This window comes from Colletotrichum siamense, assembly GCF_013390195.1.
Source record: "Colletotrichum siamense strain Cg363 chromosome Unknown KSG_Cg363_contig02, whole genome shotgun sequence".
Classification (NCBI taxonomy): domain Eukaryota; kingdom Fungi; phylum Ascomycota; class Sordariomycetes; order Glomerellales; family Glomerellaceae; genus Colletotrichum; species Colletotrichum siamense.
This window is the reverse complement of record NW_023501015.1, coordinates 6,156,624-6,172,768: the sequence shown is the minus strand read 5'-3', so window position 1 is coordinate 6,172,768 and position 16,145 is coordinate 6,156,624. Positions and strand designations below refer to the sequence as shown.

Below are 16,145 nucleotides of genomic sequence, written 5' to 3'. Positions count from 1 at the left end.
TCAAATAAACCCTGTGCATTCAATCTCAACGTCCGTACCCCTGGCCAAGGCCTTAACGCACACACAGGCCCTGGCTGGTCGCGGCTCAGCAAAAAAGACCATGTAAGCTTCGTTCATGAGAGGAATATCTTCCATGCTTGTAACGTAGATGTTGACTTTCAGGATCTTGTCTGTGCCTGAACCTGCCGCTTCTAACACTTTGCCGAGCTTGGTGAGAGCCTGCGTCTGGAACATGTTGTTAGCATGAATCTCATCTGATACCATGGAGTGCTCGCTCACAGTTCTATCTGCAATGGTTCCCTCGACAATCGAGTTTGTTTGGGGGTTCATGCCGATTGACCCGGAGCAGAAGACAAAGCCGCCATGGACCATAGCCTGTGACAGTGGAGGATAGGGGCCGGGAGCCTCCTTGGTAATAATCGGCTTCCGCTGGCAATCAGACATCATTTGGACTTGTCAGATTTAGATTGAGTATTCGAGGATTATGGGTTATCATTGTCGTTTTTATTTGATGGCTCCCAGGCGTGATGTGTTCTTTAAAGCCGCCGGTTTTGCAATAACTCCACCAGAAACGAATGGCCAGCAGAGAATCGGTACGATCCGACCCGGACATCAAATCTCAGACAAGCAACTAACTCCACGCAGCACGCCCCTGGAATGATGTCAGGTGATCCCATGAATGAATGCGTTGGAAAAGTATTGATCTAGTTGAAATAGCCCGATTCAAACACAGCCACTTGAAGGTCACTCCTTTTAGCATTGGATAGCTACCGTATAGACCATCTCCTCCATTACTCGTACCTCCTCTTCAACGCACTCGGTTTGCTTCACCGCCCATCATGACGCCCTCATCTCAGACTCAGTGTCAAGCTCTGTTGGCGGAAGCTCTCCAGCAATACGAAACTCGAAATACTAAGTCTTTGGAGTACCACAACGCTGCCTTGGAAAGTCTTCCGGGTGGTAATACCAGAACGCTTCTTCATGTTTCCCCATTCCCGATCGTCATGGTGCGGGGAGAGGGATCCAAGCTGATTGACCTCGACGGTCACGAATACTGCGATTTTGTGGGAGAGCTGATTGCCGGACTCTTCGGCCACTCGGAGCCCAAGATCAAGACATCCATGTCAAATGTCCTATCGAACATCGGCTTAAGTCTCGGAGCCACCAACATCTACGAAAAGCAATACTCGGAATTGCTATGTGCTCGTTTCAACTTGGAAAGTCTTCGGTTTTCAAACTCAGGCACTGAGGCAAATTTGCACTGCATTGCCGCCGCTCGCAAATTCACTGGGAAACGCAAGATTGTGGTGTTCAGGGGCGGATACCACGGAAGCCTCTTGTCATTCTCTCTCGGGGCTGCGCCGAACAACGTCGACCAGCAAGACTGGATCGTCTCTCAATATAACGACGTTGAGCAGTTGGCTGAGGCTTTTGAGAACAACAAAGAAGATATCGCTGCGGTATTGGTGGAGGGAATGCAAGGCTCTGGAGGCGCGATTCCTGCAACCACTGAGTTCCTTCGCGCGATCAAAGAGCATTCTCGCGCCGCCAACGCACTCTTCATACTCGACGAAGTCATGACATCTCGACTCTATGGCGGTGGCATAGCCTCCACATTCGATCATGACTTGGCTCCGGACATGAAGACGTTCGGGAAGTACCTTGGCGGCGGTATGCCATTTGGCGCCTTTGGAGGGCGTCGCGACGTTATGGCCGTGTACGACCCACGAATGCAGGGATCTCTTGCCCATTCAGGCACTTTCCAGAACAACACGCTCATGCTCAATGCGGGATACACTGGCCTATCCGAAGTATTCACACATGAGGTAGCTGACGCATTCCACCAGAGGGGCGAGGCTCTGCGTGCGCAGCTACTAGAGGCAGTCCAAGGTACTCGGTTCACTGTGACGGGCCTTGGAACCCTCATGTGTATTCACGCCACCACGAACGGGCTATCCCGGGATCAGATACAATACAAGGACGACTGGACAGTGGTAGAGGACGGGGATCTGAAGCGGCTCTTCTGGTTGGAAATGTTGGAGGCAGGGTACTGGATCCACCCGCGCGGTAGTATGGCCTTGAACCTGGCTCTGACTGCAGCGGACATGGATCGGTTTGTTGGGACGGTCCGAGACTTCTGCAAAAGACATCAAGCGATGATAAGAAAGTAGATCTGATAGCTTCATGAATTTTACTTGACGTTTGATATCTCCTGATTCGGGTCAACCCGTTACCTTTAGCATGCCACTGCTGATAGTGTGCCGTCCGGATCGACCCTCAGTAGAAACAACGTGCGGGCATTGAGACCTCATTACGCCTTATCAACTCAGGTGCATAATTATCCGGGCCATACCTATCAGATGACGACAATCAATGCCAGCAGCGATTAGGCAGGATCGACCGCGACCTTATCAATGGACAGCCAAGTACTTGGCGTCGGGGGCACATCCGGGGTGGGGTATCGGCCGCGTTGGTCGGAAATGCGGAACCGCCCGACTGTAGTCTGATACCCTCAACAGGCAGTTTGCAACTTCAGATTGTTGGGTGATGCAGCGTTTCTGACTTCTTCTTACGCTGATATAGCTATTCTTGCAGAATCTGAGAAATCTAAGGTGTTTCCGCAAACATCCGACTCGCTGAACCAACCAGCTCTCTCTTCTTCGCACGCCGCCATCTCCAAGCCAATGTCCCAGTACGCAGGTGTCAAGCCCATCGCGGCCACACCGGAAGACACACATGACGACGTCAAGAAGGCGCCAACATACGACGATGATATCGAAACTGCCAGTGAGCAACTTGGCCACAGTCGAACCAATGACCAGCAAGATGCCACTTTGAGCGGAGTCTTTGGCGCCGCTGCCGCCGCTGGTGGCGAGCAATTTCGAGTGTTGGGCAAGTGGAAAACGGGCATCGTGTTGATTCATACCGAGGTTGGAATTGGCATTCTCGCCTTGCCGTCAGTTTTGCAACGTATCGGTCTCATTCCTGGCCTCATCGCCATTATGGGTATCGGAGCTTTGTCCACATACACAGCATATGTTCTCCTGCTGTACTGGAAGAAGTACCGCCACATTGACAACCTCCCGGACGCGCTGCAAGTTCTTGGCGGTAAAGTCTTGGCGACTATTGGTGCCGTCGGTCTCATCATCAACCTCAGTCTTGCTTGTGCCTCGGCGTGTTTGGCTATCAGCGTCGCTCTCAACACACTCACAGGACACAGCATGTGCACGGTGTCATTTATTGGATTCGCGGCGTTGATATGCTATGTGTTGTGTATTCCAAGGAAAATGAATTTCGTTGCTTATTTCTCATGTGAGTTTTGATACTTCGTATCTTCAACATTCGACGTCTAACACCATCCACAATCCAGGGCCTGCCACGTTTGGCATATTTGTCCCAATTTTCATAGTTGTTATCGCCTTGGCCGTAGCCTCACCACAACTCGCTCCTCCCGGAGCCGACATCAAAATCAAGTTGTGGGGTAACCCAACTTTTCAAGAAGGATTCACCGCTATTCTCAGCATCTGCTACTCCTTCGGTGGCAGGCAAGGCTTCTTTACTGTCATGGCGGAGATGAAAGACCCAGCGAAGGATTACGTCTCCGCTCTGGTCATTTTACAGTCATTTGCCATCCCCATCTATCTCATCACTGGAGGCGCCATCTATGGACTTGCCGGCGACTATGTCACATCCCCTGCCATTGGAACAGCTCCATTGCTCCCAGCCAAGGTAGCTTACGGCATTCTCCTCTCGACTCTTTTCTGCACAGGCCTATTTTACGGCCACGCCGGCATCAAATACCTCTTTGTGGTAACTATGCGCGACCTGCTCAAGATCCCACACCAAATGACAACCAACACTGTCAAGTCATGGAGCATCTGGGTTCTCCTGGGAACAGGCTTCTGGGTCTTGGTGTTTGTGCTCGCGAACGCTATTCCCGTCTTCAACTCCATAATTGCTGTGTCATCTGCTCTGCTGGTTGCCTGGTTCTCTTTCGGACTACCTGGGATCTTCTGGCTTCATCTCAATTGGAAACGACAGTTCTCTAGCAAGCGCATGATCGCGCTGTCCTGCTTGAATTGGGGACTTGTGTTCATGGGCGCGTTCCTCAACACAGCGGGTATGTATGCGTCGGTTGATACATTGGTGAAGCTGTTCTCGGACCCCGAGAGCACAATCAATGGGCCATTTTCGTGTGCTGACAATAGCCTGTTTTGAGTGGTATCTTGACTGTGGACGTTCTTGTAATTAGGGGGCTGGAACACGTGCATCACCACAGGTAAACCATCTATTACATTATTGTTCCGGACAATGTAGAGAGCGAAACCTTTTCAATCCTGTAGCTCCAGCATACTGTTTTTGGGAGGTTTCCTTATCGGTTGAAATTACAGTAGGAACAGTGTCCTATTTTGTTTTTGGGTAAAAACAACCCGACTCTGAATCAACGTGCGATAGTAATTAACAATAGCCTCATTAGATTCGGTTACCTCGCATCGAAACTTAACGGATCAATAAAAGAAACGTTGCTTTCAAGAAAGGGGTAGTAGAAAGCCTTCAATAATAATAAACCAAATTGGCTGCTACAGAAATCCTCGTTTACTATGCCCATAAACCCTGGAGTCCATCGTTAGAGCTTCCTAGCACGGGGTCCTTTTCCGGCTTAGGAACCGCCCACACCTTCTCATATCCTCCATGGTGCTCCCCGCCCTTGCAAGAATCCCAATATCCTCCGCCCTTAGGATACGCACCGATCATCGTAAACCCCGTGATACGGTCTTGCGTCTCCTTCAACGCCTTGCCAATGTCCCCTCCCGCGATATGATGTCCATCCCCAGGGGTCAAGAGTGTGAAGGAGGCTTCAGGCTTGGTGTTGAATGTTTTGTGTGCTGTGCCTGCGGGCAGGACGAACACGTCGCCTTCATGGGCTTCCAGCTCAATGCCTCCTGTCTCCTTATCCTTTCCGCAGGTGTTTTCCTTCATGTCCAGGGAGGTGTCTGCAACGCCAAAGCGGATCGTAGCTGAGCCGGAGAGGACAGCCATACACTCATGAACGCCAGAGTGGTAATGAGAACGTTGCGTCTCGCCGTATCTATAGATCCACTGGACTTCCCAGCCATTGTCTTTGAACGTTTGGCAGACTCTGTTGGCCGTCAAGTCATCTTGGGCTGAGAAGTAGCTTGGATAATGCAGAAGTGGATGTGGTGAATTTGGCATGAGTGCCGTCGCCGGCAGATGGTACTTTCGGACCTCGACCATGTTATCGATTACTGGGTGCTCATGTGAATGCACAATGCGGAATTTAGAGTAACTTAGTCGAGTGGTCTCGAGTCGTGTCCCGGACGTCTGTTATCAATACTACTTGGTATTTGTCCCGAACACGCCGAAACTCACACGAGATTGATACTTATGATGAACGCTCAATCTACTCACGGCTCAATCCGAGTGGCTGGTGAAAATCGAGAGTGCCACCGAGGCAAAAGCGGCCTGGGCCGAAAGACCGTTTGTATCGTATCTCCCGAGGTAAAGCCCGGAGTTTACTACTTTCTCCGCGATTTTGATACCAAAAATTGAATCATTGGGCGAAGGTCACTCGTGAAGATTCGCTAACTGTCTCGATGAAAAATACGCCAGACAACTAGGACGAGCGATGCATACAAGCGTGGTTATTCGTGAACTCGTCATTGCTTCCTAATCTTCGACTCTGCCCGGGCTTGATGCCAACGGATCACGCCTCCAGCATCAAATGCATAGGACAAAAATTTGCTTTATACGGCAAATCATCGTAATAAAATTCAATGTACTATCCACAACTATGACAGAAAGCTTCCATTTGTCTCTTCCAGCACCAAGTCATACTCAGGCTTGAACTGCATGAAGACAACTTCTGGTGTTCCTGATCCCGCTTTTGTGAACCTGGCTGCCTCTTCCGTGACATATCGCTTCTGAACACCGTTTGCAGCGGCAGCTTCGGCCAGTAGCTGTGCCTGACATGCCTGCTCGAGTGCGATGAAGAAAGCAGCTGCCTCATCAACAGTCCCTCCACAGGTAAGGATTCCATGGTTCTGAAGAATGACGTTCTTGTGCTTTGGCCCCAGCGCCTTCGCAATTCTCTCCCCCTCGTCTTGTGCAAGAACAACGCCACCGAAGCCTTCGTAAACAGACAGGTCATCGTAGAACATGCAACAGTCCTGGTTCAGCATCTCGATAGGCTTCCCAAACGCAGACCACGCCCTGCCGTAAGGTGAATGGCAGTGTGCAGCCGCGTTGACGTCTGGCCTGGCCTTGTGAAGCGCCGCGTGTATCATAAAGCCTGCTCGGTTGACTTTGTTGGACGTCTTGGTGAGAGGCTTCCCCTCTTCACTGACGAGAATGAGGTCGCTGACTTTCAGAAGCTTGAAGTGGACGGCGTAGGGGTTGATCCAAAAGCACTTCGGGTCGACAGGGTCGCGCAAGCTGATATGACCGCCGGCGCCGTCGTTGTAGCCGAATTTGGCGAAGATGCGAAAAGCACCCACGAGGTGTTCTTTTGCCCATTGACGTTCAACGAGGGGATCCGTAAATGTTGGAATTACGTGAAGTTTGCTGATAAGATCCGGTACGCCATCTGAAGGATGTTGTGGATCTGTGTCGCTCATGACAATCTCTTGAGGAGGAGCCTGAATGGTAGACTCGACCATTGTAATGGTTGATGTAGCCATGTTTGCGTAGGTGTTATGAGATTGTCTGAATAAAGTTGGAGATTCCAAACAAACTCGGGTCTTTCACCGGAAGGTCGCTACCAAATACTTCACAATGAAGCCCGGATTGGATTGCTTTAAATCACAGTATCATCCATTGATCACTCGGGCGATGCACCAATAAGCCCAAAGACCATTACCGGTGAGGGGATCTTCCATTGCTCCTCCTCACCTTTTCAGTCAGTTGCGGAGTACGATTACCATAGTCGGGCCAACCCGACCTGATATCGACCATGCCCCTCTTCGCTCGGCCAGGGCCGCGTTGTCTGATTGGCTGACCTGCATGTCCCCAGATGGCATCCTCCAACATTTCGATACAAGCATCGGGAATAGCTCTCCCCATTTCAGTGATATCCTAAGCCAAATAGCTCGGGGTCGTTGAGCACTAATTTTCTCAAATCATTGCCAGCTGAAGTGAAACGCTCAGTGAGACCTTCACTCATTTGTACCATCCATCTTGGACCAAATCATGGAGACCTCCACACCGCAATCTTTAGGCCGCAAGCCCAGAGTCCTATCTATTGCATGTCCCTCTTATGCAGGCGATGAGTTTGTGTCCAGGTTCCAATCTACTTGTGACCTGCATGTAAGTTCAATTCCTGACACGGGGATTCGCGAATGGGTACTAAAGATAGATCAGATCATCTTGCCTAGCGACAGAAAAGGCACTGTTCAAGCAATTTCAGACGCGCGGAACTCCGATGGACCGTTTGATGCCGTCCTGATCGGCATGGGCAATGGCGGTTATGAGAGGTTTGACGAGGGCCTGCTAGGCCCACTCCTGCCGGAACTCAAGATCGTTGCCTCCGTAAACGCCGGTTACAGCGAATTTGACATGGAATGGTTCAACAAAAACAAGATCGTCGTGACTAATACAGTTGATGCGGTCGCTGAGCCGACGGCAGATATTGCAATTTTCTTGATGCTTGGAGCTCTGAGGGACACCTCCAGGCTCGAAGGAGAGATCCGAAATGGTGGATGGCGTGGTGGGTCAAAGCTCCCCCTACTGGATCCCAAGGGCCGAACGCTTGGGATCATAGGAATGGGAAAAATCGGAAAGGTGTGACACTACAATCTCTAATACGAGTGAAAGTATGGCGCTGATCCTTCCTTACCACTCAGCATGTCGCGCGCAAGTCGCAGGCTTTCGGTATGAATGTGCAGTACTACAATCGGACCCAGCTTTCACCCGAAGAAGAAAGCCGCCTCTCTGTTGAGTATGCGGGTAGTCTAGAAGCCCTGCTCAAGACATCTGATGTCGTATCAATCAACTGTCCACTCACTCCCGACACACGAGGTTTGATTGGTTCTGATGAATTCGCAAAGATGAAGGATGGGGTCATCCTTGTCAACACTGGCCGTGGGGCAGTGGTGGATGAGGCAGCCTTCATTGAAGCGTTGGAGAGCGGCAAGGTTGCCCGGGCTGGCCTCGATGTTTTTGATGGAGAGCCCAACGTCAAGTGAGTCACAGCCTGATGCACGAATCCATGGCTTGAACCGAAGTTTTGAAAAGGCAGAACTGACCAGACCTGTCAGCTCATACTTCCGGAATAGCACCCGGTGTATTGTCCAGCCGCATATGGGATCTTGGACTGACGTAGCCTGGGGGAACGCTTATCGGGAGGCCATGGACAACATCACAGCCTTTTTTGCCAACGGGAAAGCTATTTCACAAGTAAACTCATTTTAGGTCACGCTGAATGTGATTCGGTTGGAAGCACTCGCGTCCGCCACCCTAATGTTTGCCGTCAGGGCCGCAGGGGAAGTGTGAGCTGTGCGTGTCAAAAACCCACATCGATGAACGTAAAGCCCAATAGAGATCATTGAATTTGTCGTTGATAGCCCGCGCGAAGTCAACAAGCTTGATGACTTCCGATGTTCCACAAAGTCACTGCGGTGGCGCAAGATCCCGTGTGTCACTGCACCAAGCAGGTGTTCCCCGAGGTGGTGCTGCGTCGTAGCTTGCGTCCAAGGTTGGCGCTGAGGTCAGATGTTGAAGATCCACAGGAGTCACAGGGGTGGTGATCCTACGGTTGGATGCATTTGGGGGCGGCCCTAGGCTTCCCGCATGATTAGCCCTCAGGCCCTGTCAATGGAATTGCAAGAGCATCAAGGATTGCTGTTTGATTGGCTTTCCGCGGCTGCGTAGGGCCGCTTGCGAAGGCAGTGCTGACATGTTGACGCAGAACAGGGGTCCTGTAAGCACTAAAAGTTGCCCGCTTCCCGCGGTCCTGGAGCGGCGAAGGATTCGGCCCCCACAGCGCATGTTGACATGGCTGGTATTAAAAGGCCTTGCATGCCCGTCTTCCGAACTGTGAGTCACAAAGGAGATATTATCATTGAGGCTCACCGTCGGCAGGTCATTGTCAGTATATGAGTCTCGAAGCCCACACGGGTGCTTCCCGATGCAAATCTATCTGTCGAACTCTTTGGTACTCGACCTCGTCGATTCTCATCTCCCATTACCTTCTTCTTTCATTTCGCCATACAACACACGAAACGGTCCGCTCTACTATGGCACCCAAGGTTGATGGGAATCCGAAATCACAGCAATGCTGCGTTAGTCAGGTCAACGACACTTTCATGGCTTTCCAACAGTTCACTTCACCTACGACCAGATCATACAGCTGGCGAATTCTGGCAGCACCTGGCCATAGTTGAGATGCGAACCGACACGTCGACAGGCGAGGCAACCAGCTGCCTCATGCGAAATCCGAACTGGATGCTGCCTGAAGTCAGGCAAAGCCAGGCGACCAGGCGACCGACGCTATCGCGAGGCAGATTTCAAGGCGCAGAGTGAGGCGGAAAGTTGGGGCCGGAGGCCTCGCTGAAGTCTCACTGCATGCAGGCAGAAGCGCCCTGAAATCCTTCGACACCCCTGACGGAGCATCGATTGGGCGAGCTGCGCTCATCCAGTGACGTGCTCAAAGCACATATCTAAAGTCCTTGTTCTCGAACTCAGTCTGGTCCCTCATTCCGGCTTCCTTGCTGCTCTCCCTATTGGGCTCGCCGTACCTCTTGTCACGATGGCGATTCACCAGGTACATATAGACTGGATGACCATTAGCGACCGTGTTAAAGGGGATCATGCGACCCCTGGCGACTTACTGAGCAGAGTCAGGTGGCAGATCAACTTGATAGCGTAGCCGACCAGGAGCCCAATCGTAGCTCCTCGAAAGTGCGGCGCCTCCGATTGCTTGACTACGAATGGTCCAGCAAAGTTTCCCCAGCAGTACGCCGTGCTGTAACTTCACGTAAGCTTAATCGAGTAAAAGCTTCACTCAGGCGGACTCACAAAACCATGGCGCTCGCGAGAGAACGATGGGTGTATCCGGCCATGTTGGAGGAGATGGTGGTCAGAGACACCGTGAAGCCGACTGACTGTGAGTTGACCAGCCAGAATGACACAAGCCGGCCCCAGGTATTCGACTCAGGTAGATATGCCATACAAGCAGCCGAGATTGTGCAAAGCAGATTGGCTACCGAAGCTGTAATCAGACGCGCTGTTTTCCACACATGTGATGTCAGTTGCAAGAGGCTTGCATTGTTTGCGGGAGGGACTCACAATCCTTCACATTCAGGATGACACTGCCCCCAATGAGGAGAGCGACGATCTGAACCGCATCTCCAACCGACTTGAGCTGCGTGGTCTGTGTTGTGCTGAACCCCATGTCACGGATGATAACAGTGGAAAAGGAGTTGACAACCCCGTTGGGAATCGCGCTATGCTCTTATCAGTAGGGATTCGTCTCATGACGGGGCTGCTACTGACGCTGCAAAAACGGACGTGAACAGCAGCAGAGTCTTCGGGTCGAAAGATCCCAAGAGGGCCTGTTTCTTGTCGAACGCTTTGTTCTTGATGCCAGTCTCGTTCTCAGAGACCCTTTTGACTGCAACAAGTCTTTCGCGGTGGTTCAGGAAGAACGCGTTTGAGGGCGAGTCTGGTAAGAAAAACCAGATCACCAGCGACCAGACGCACGTCACTCCGCCCAGCTACCGAGATATTTTCGTCAGGCGAACCGAACAGGCTGTCCATGTTAAACACATACCATGAAGAAAATGAGCTCCCAGCGCTCTGGTTTCAGGTCAGCGGGGAGCTTGGACACGCCCATAGAGATGTAAGATCCGATCTTAGCACCGCGTTAGCTGGTGTTAGGTTTCCGTTGTCAGCTATGTAGAAAATCCAGCAGACTCACGATACCGCCCCAGCCAAGAGACGAGCTAGGCATAGTGTCAGCTCATGTATGAGGCTCGGTGTGCTTTGACATGATACATACTACCATATGCACTGTCGAAGGGGTATCTCTTTACGCGTATACCAGAACCCCGTCATGAGTGTCAAGCCACTGAGAATATTGTAAGAGGCGTCTAGCTTTCTTCATTTTCTTGGAAATGACCCACGGTGTAACGGCGGCTTCAAATATTCCCATTATGACTACCACCCCTGTCAGTCTTCCGACGCCTAGCTACGGGCGAAATTGCGCACATCGGACGCCTACTACAGACAAGGTCAGTTAGTTTTGATTGAAAAGTATGATTGGGGACTGGCGTACAGGCACTAGAATAAGTTCGAGTTTGGGTCATGAGAATCACCATCAGACCCCAGAAGAAGATGCTGATGGCCATGACTCTTTGAGCAGGATATCTACCAATCAGCCAGCCGCAAGGATACTGGCCGAAGAAATACCCGGCATATACCACTGTGATAGCAATTTAGCGAGGTTTACCTCGACTCCTGCAAAGTAAATGGGACTCACTCGCTGAGAGGTAGTTGAACTGTTGGCCCTGAAGATTGAGTGCTGCTTGGTACCCAAAGAGGTTGGCATAGTTCAAGGACGTCTTGTCCATGAACTGCAAAGCTTGGGTCACAAGAAACATGGGTAGGATGGTGAGATCAAGCTTCCATCGAAGTCTTCGCAGCTTTCGTTCGAGTTGTCAGAGGTTGGGTCATTTCTGGTTCAAACCCAACTCCCACTATGGGAAAGGGGGACGAACCTCTTTATCCGAGACCTCCAAGTCTATGGCTTCAAGGTACTCTCTATATCCGACAGCGTTCTCTTGGTGCTCTGCGTCTAACTCCTGAAGTTTAAGATCAGACGAGGGTAGGACTCCCCGGTCGATATCGCCTACGCCACCCTGTGGCTTGATAGGAGCGTCTGTCATTTCTGCTAGTCTTGACACCAAATCAAGTCGCTTTTCAAACGAAGACGCTGGATGTAAAATGCCTAAGAGTTCTTGGGACCTGGGAGATAACAGTAAGCAGAATGAAGAGACGCGCCTCATGCTTGAAGAAGAGCTCGTAATCGCTCCCATGGCACTGGCCCCATGGATAGCTTCTGCGGGGAAGAGATCCCAGGAAGACTGCGGGGAACCCACATCCCGCTCCCGGCGGCATGGAGTGCGGGGGTCAGCACGCTAGGCAGATAGAATTCCTCTACTGGTCACTATTATCAGGAATGTGGTGTGGGTGACAAATTTGAGCGAGTGAGGAGAATGACGCCCGTTATCATCAACCTGGCCGAGCCGATTTGCCGACAGCAAGAGAAACATCCGCTGATCAGAAAATACGTCACAGCCACGGTACAATGAGATCTCATTAGACTGGTAATGAGAATCGAAACACAGTCAGTTTAGCATTCAACAACAGCCCGTAAAACGGCACCACATGTCTACGGACAAGATACCAGGGTATCTCGCCATGCCGAGTGGTGAGTGTTGTCTCAAAGGCACGATCCACGAAGGTGAAGCACGCGGGTCCTGGGAAGTGATCGCAGATGTCCAGACTTACGTATCAAAACCGCCTACCGATAAGGCAAACGGCCATGTTGTGCTTTACTTCCCTGATGTCTGGGGTATGTTTGTCAACGGACTGCTGGTCATGGACGCCTTTGCGGATGCAGGGTATCTAGTACTGGGCCTCGATTACTTCCGTGGGGTGAGGGCGTTTCTTGAAGCACGCACTGATGACATGGAGCTGACTATTGCCGAAGGACCCAGTCTGGAAACATCGAAAAGACAGAAATGACACCTCTAACCCTGACTTTGACTACGAGGCTTGGAAAACCAAACACACAACTTTCGCGGATGTTGCTGTGCCCAAATGGGTGGACGCGGTTAAGCAACGATATGGAACGGAAACGACGGGGTTCGCCTGCGTAGGCTACTGTTTTGGCGCGCCATACGTCTGCGATGAGCTGGCAAAGAATACGGTCACAGTCGGCGCATTTGCGCATCCGGCGTTTCTGAAGGGACATCACTTCCTCAATCTTAAAAGTGCGGTTTTTTCTATACCCTGAATATTACCCAAGTCCGTTGCTGGATGCTGGTTGCAAAGGATTATGAGCTGATCTCGCTTTATCAGAGCCTCTCCTCATGTCCTGCTCCGAGGTTGACCATACGTTCGATGTCCCATCTCGTAGAAGAGCGTTAGATATCCTTCAGTCCGAGAAGAAGATCTATCACTATCAACTATTTTCGGGCGTTGAGCACGGGTTCGCTTTGCGCGGTGATTCCAAGGACCCGTACCAACGTAAGTACCTCTACTCCTTAGAGTAGGACGTATTTTACTAACTAATACTTCTCCAGGATGGGTGAAGGAGCAGAGCCTGGCTGGGATTGTGAGTTGGTTCAACTATTGGTTGTCTTGTCCACCATCCACAACGTCATAATCCGAGTCGTTCTGGGCGCTTCTGTAGATTTCTGTAATCATGGGAATCTAGAATATGGGGAACCAAGAGATTTTGCATCGTAAGAGTCAACACTGATAGGTCTGGTCACCATTGGTCGTTGTCATGTGTTGGGATGCTTACGGTGTACCAAGCAATGGGCAAACCGTTTGAGAGGAACATGACATTATTCAATTGACATACGTATTCGGGACGGCTGAATTTAGACTATGGCTTAAAATGCCTCTCTATATAGACTGTTACCGGGATGAAGAAAGAATTGCGAGAAACACGCACACCTCTTCAATCGGCAAGCCACCACAAATTGTGCAGGCATTGGTTCTACTCCGTCTGAAGTCTGCCAGGCGTGTGAGAGATTTCAATACCCCGCTTGTTATCCCCGAACTCGGCTGCCATGTGATGTCATGAAGGTTATCATTTTCCGCTATAGAAAAAACAAGCGGACTGTAACAATTGGCTGCATCGCAAATCTGAAAGCTCTTGGGGTACGCGCCTAGACACGGATCATCTTCGCAAGAGCATCTCGAACTACCGCTGTTTACATGTAACAGCGATTGAAACGAACTCCCCTGAAAGACAACTGAAGATTACGCAAGTCGCCAGTATGGTTCCTCCTCGAGCTTTCGACTTCGCAGGGGATGTGGCGATCGTCACCGGCGCAGGCTCCCGGATGGATGGTGCGTTCGCACGGTTCACCAACGCAGTCAATGTAGTCTAAAGCACACTAACATACTTCAGGTGAAATTGGAAACGGCCGGGCTGCAGCAATCCTCCTTGCCAGGCACGGAGCTAAGGTTGCGTTGCTTGACTTGAATGAGGACTGGGCTAGAGAGACCAGACGAATGATAGATGAGGAAGGCGGGACGTCTGAAATCATCCAGACAGACGTCAGCAAAGAAGACTCTTGCAGAGATGCGGTTTCTAAGACCGTTGAGCTGTTTGGTGCCGTTCATATACTGGTTAATAACGGTAAGTGAACTTTCTTGAAAGCATACGGCTTGTGAATGACCAGTCTGACTTCATGTACAGTTGGCGTGGGGGGCGCTATCGGAAATGCCACGAACATCAACCTCGAGGCATGGGAAAGAGATTTTCGGATCAACGTAACGAGTATGGTCATGATGTCGCGCTACGCGATTCCCGAGATGAGAAAGCAAGGGCGAGGTTCCATTATTAACATCTCTTCTGTCAGTGGCTGTAAGTTCAAGTGGTTCATTTTCTGGGCCGAGACATCGCAGTGCGATGTTTCCCCGGGTCTCTTAACGAGATATTGACCACCGCTGACCTATGAAACTGGGTTAGTACTCGGAGGTAACCCCAGTCTGCTCTATCCCACAACCAAAGGTGCAATCATTCAAATGACCAGAGCCATGGCTGCTCAACACGGCTCGGAGAACATTCGTGTCAATTGCATTGCTCCGGGCATGGTCTACACTCCAATGGTCCGAGGGCGTGGCATGACCGAGGAAACAAGACAGGCTCGGATCGACCAGAACTTGATGAAGAAAGAAGGCACGGCTTGGGATGTTGGGTACGGTGAGTATCTGTTGACCGCTCTTGCAGCACTTCTCGAAATCAATGAGATCAGCTGATAAGGAATGTGTAGCCGTTTTATTCCTGGCCAGCAAAGAGGCTGGGTGGATCACAGGACTAATTATGCCTGTTGACGGTGGTGTATGTCCCCTTCTCCCAGCGCCATCTCTACTAAGGTGGGTATTATATAATGGGCTAACAGAATTTAGACTACCGCTGGCAGATCAGATAGACCGGCTCTCAAGGCCGATGGTCTGGCGGCTGAGAACACAGGCATTGAAAACTAAAGAACCAGTGGACAACAAAGATTGAAACCCGAGAACTACTATTTGGACGACGTAGATTCCAGCTCTGAAGTTTGAGTAACTGGTTCAAGTCCATGCGTGTGGATAACTGAGATTTGTAGGCTCCGGGAGACTTTGAGAGTGCTTCAGAGTACCAATCCAAAAGATTCAGGACGATAGTGGAAACTGCCTTTGTCAATCGAAAATATGTCGTACTTATACTTTCGAATTGCACTCATGAGCATCGTGTTCCGGACTAGAAACCTAGGTGACAGGCAAAGCTTTAATTATGCTATTTATAGTTCCCAGAAATAACCAACATTAGACTGCATTGTCCTGGAAACGCAGAAAGGAGATAACCTTGGGAGTCGTTTATTCCACATGATCACGGTTTACCCTGGGCAAACGAAGAAGACCTGGCAATCGCTATATCTGTTACGAACCCTACGCCTCCGCTGCAAGCTGTCTGGGCCAGGTTCACGCAGCCGGTGATTAACAGTGATCACTGATGGTTGCAGTCAATTCTTCGGAAACTTCCCATACGGGCAATTAGGCTGGCAACCAAGGGTCACAATCGTGCAAGGGCAACTTGAGTATGCGCCGGTGAAGTGCGCATTCATGACTGGGTGGCACAGTTGTGGTGAAGTCGTCTTCTCGGCTTCGGTTTCTGAAATGCACCCCTGAACCCCCAAACAAGGACGCTGACTATCCGCATGGCCTTTAAAGAGGAAGGGGCTCGAATCATGCAACACCATACCCCAGGGCCCAACTCCCTAACGAGCTTGGCGGGGTCACGAAAGGAGATCGCTAAGGGCGTTCTACGACATGAATGTACCGCAGATGAGAATGAAAAGTCCGTCCTAGATTGTGAATTCAGAACGAGAGACTTTCACTTGCAAGTGGAG

At 50.8% G+C, this 16,145-nt stretch overlaps 8 protein-coding genes across 8 annotated transcripts; 4 read left to right on the top strand and 4 right to left on the bottom strand.

Moving 5' to 3' along the window:
• Positions 1 to 444, bottom strand: CGCS363_v003616 (RutC family protein; the record flags this gene model as incomplete). The annotated part of the gene is made up of 2 exons (XM_036635465.1): positions 1 to 225; positions 280 to 444. The coding sequence occupies 2 exons, from the start codon at positions 442 to 444 to the stop codon at positions 1 to 3; spliced, it is 390 nt and encodes a 129-aa protein (XP_036500896.1).
• Positions 445 to 1,004: 560 nt separating this feature from the next.
• On the top strand, positions 1,005 to 2,171 carry CGCS363_v003615 (putative aminotransferase; the record flags this gene model as incomplete). The annotated part of the gene is made up of 1 exon (XM_036635464.1): positions 1,005 to 2,171. The coding sequence occupies one exon, from the start codon at positions 1,005 to 1,007 to the stop codon at positions 2,169 to 2,171; it is 1,167 nt and encodes a 388-aa protein (XP_036500899.1).
• A 513-nt stretch (positions 2,172 to 2,684) lies between these two features.
• mtr-7 (N amino acid transport system protein) lies at positions 2,685 to 4,218 on the top strand (the record flags this gene model as incomplete). Its single annotated transcript, XM_036635463.1, has 2 exons — positions 2,685 to 3,312; positions 3,371 to 4,218. 2 exons carry the CDS (start codon positions 2,685 to 2,687, stop codon positions 4,216 to 4,218), a joined length of 1,476 nt encoding a protein of 491 aa, XP_036500898.1.
• A 381-nt stretch (positions 4,219 to 4,599) lies between these two features.
• On the bottom strand, positions 4,600 to 5,256 carry yjlB-2 (Uncharacterized protein; the record flags this gene model as incomplete). Its single annotated transcript, XM_036635462.1, has 1 exon — positions 4,600 to 5,256. The coding sequence occupies one exon, from the start codon at positions 5,254 to 5,256 to the stop codon at positions 4,600 to 4,602; it is 657 nt and encodes a 218-aa protein (XP_036500901.1).
• Positions 5,257 to 5,810: 554 nt separating this feature from the next.
• Positions 5,811 to 6,698, bottom strand: CGCS363_v003612 (Meiotically up-regulated gene 14 protein; the record flags this gene model as incomplete). The annotated part of the gene is made up of 1 exon (XM_036635461.1): positions 5,811 to 6,698. The coding sequence occupies one exon, from the start codon at positions 6,696 to 6,698 to the stop codon at positions 5,811 to 5,813; it is 888 nt and encodes a 295-aa protein (XP_036500900.1).
• A 508-nt stretch (positions 6,699 to 7,206) lies between these two features.
• Positions 7,207 to 8,201, top strand: CGCS363_v003611 (putative 2-hydroxyacid dehydrogenase; the record flags this gene model as incomplete). The annotated part of the gene is made up of 3 exons (XM_036635460.1): positions 7,207 to 7,323; positions 7,378 to 7,797; positions 7,860 to 8,201. The coding sequence occupies 3 exons, from the start codon at positions 7,207 to 7,209 to the stop codon at positions 8,199 to 8,201; spliced, it is 879 nt and encodes a 292-aa protein (XP_036500903.1).
• Positions 8,202 to 9,661: 1,460 nt separating this feature from the next.
• CGCS363_v003610 (putative transporter) lies at positions 9,662 to 11,900 on the bottom strand (the record flags this gene model as incomplete). Its single annotated transcript, XM_036635459.1, has 13 exons — positions 9,662 to 9,789; positions 9,846 to 9,979; positions 10,033 to 10,240; positions 10,303 to 10,460; positions 10,510 to 10,730; positions 10,787 to 10,867; positions 10,934 to 10,958; positions 11,015 to 11,083; positions 11,139 to 11,172; positions 11,224 to 11,235; positions 11,291 to 11,437; positions 11,495 to 11,657; positions 11,733 to 11,900. The coding sequence occupies 13 exons, from the start codon at positions 11,898 to 11,900 to the stop codon at positions 9,662 to 9,664; spliced, it is 1,548 nt and encodes a 515-aa protein (XP_036500902.1).
• Positions 11,901 to 12,435: 535 nt separating this feature from the next.
• On the top strand, positions 12,436 to 15,243 carry CGCS363_v003609 (putative oxidoreductase; the record flags this gene model as incomplete). Its single annotated transcript, XM_036635458.1, has 10 exons — positions 12,436 to 12,672; positions 12,728 to 13,010; positions 13,099 to 13,266; positions 13,323 to 13,354; positions 14,010 to 14,100; positions 14,162 to 14,392; positions 14,453 to 14,620; positions 14,726 to 14,959; positions 15,030 to 15,097; positions 15,166 to 15,243. 10 exons carry the CDS (start codon positions 12,436 to 12,438, stop codon positions 15,241 to 15,243), a joined length of 1,590 nt encoding a protein of 529 aa, XP_036499866.1.
• Positions 15,244 to 16,145: the final 902 nt, after the last annotated feature.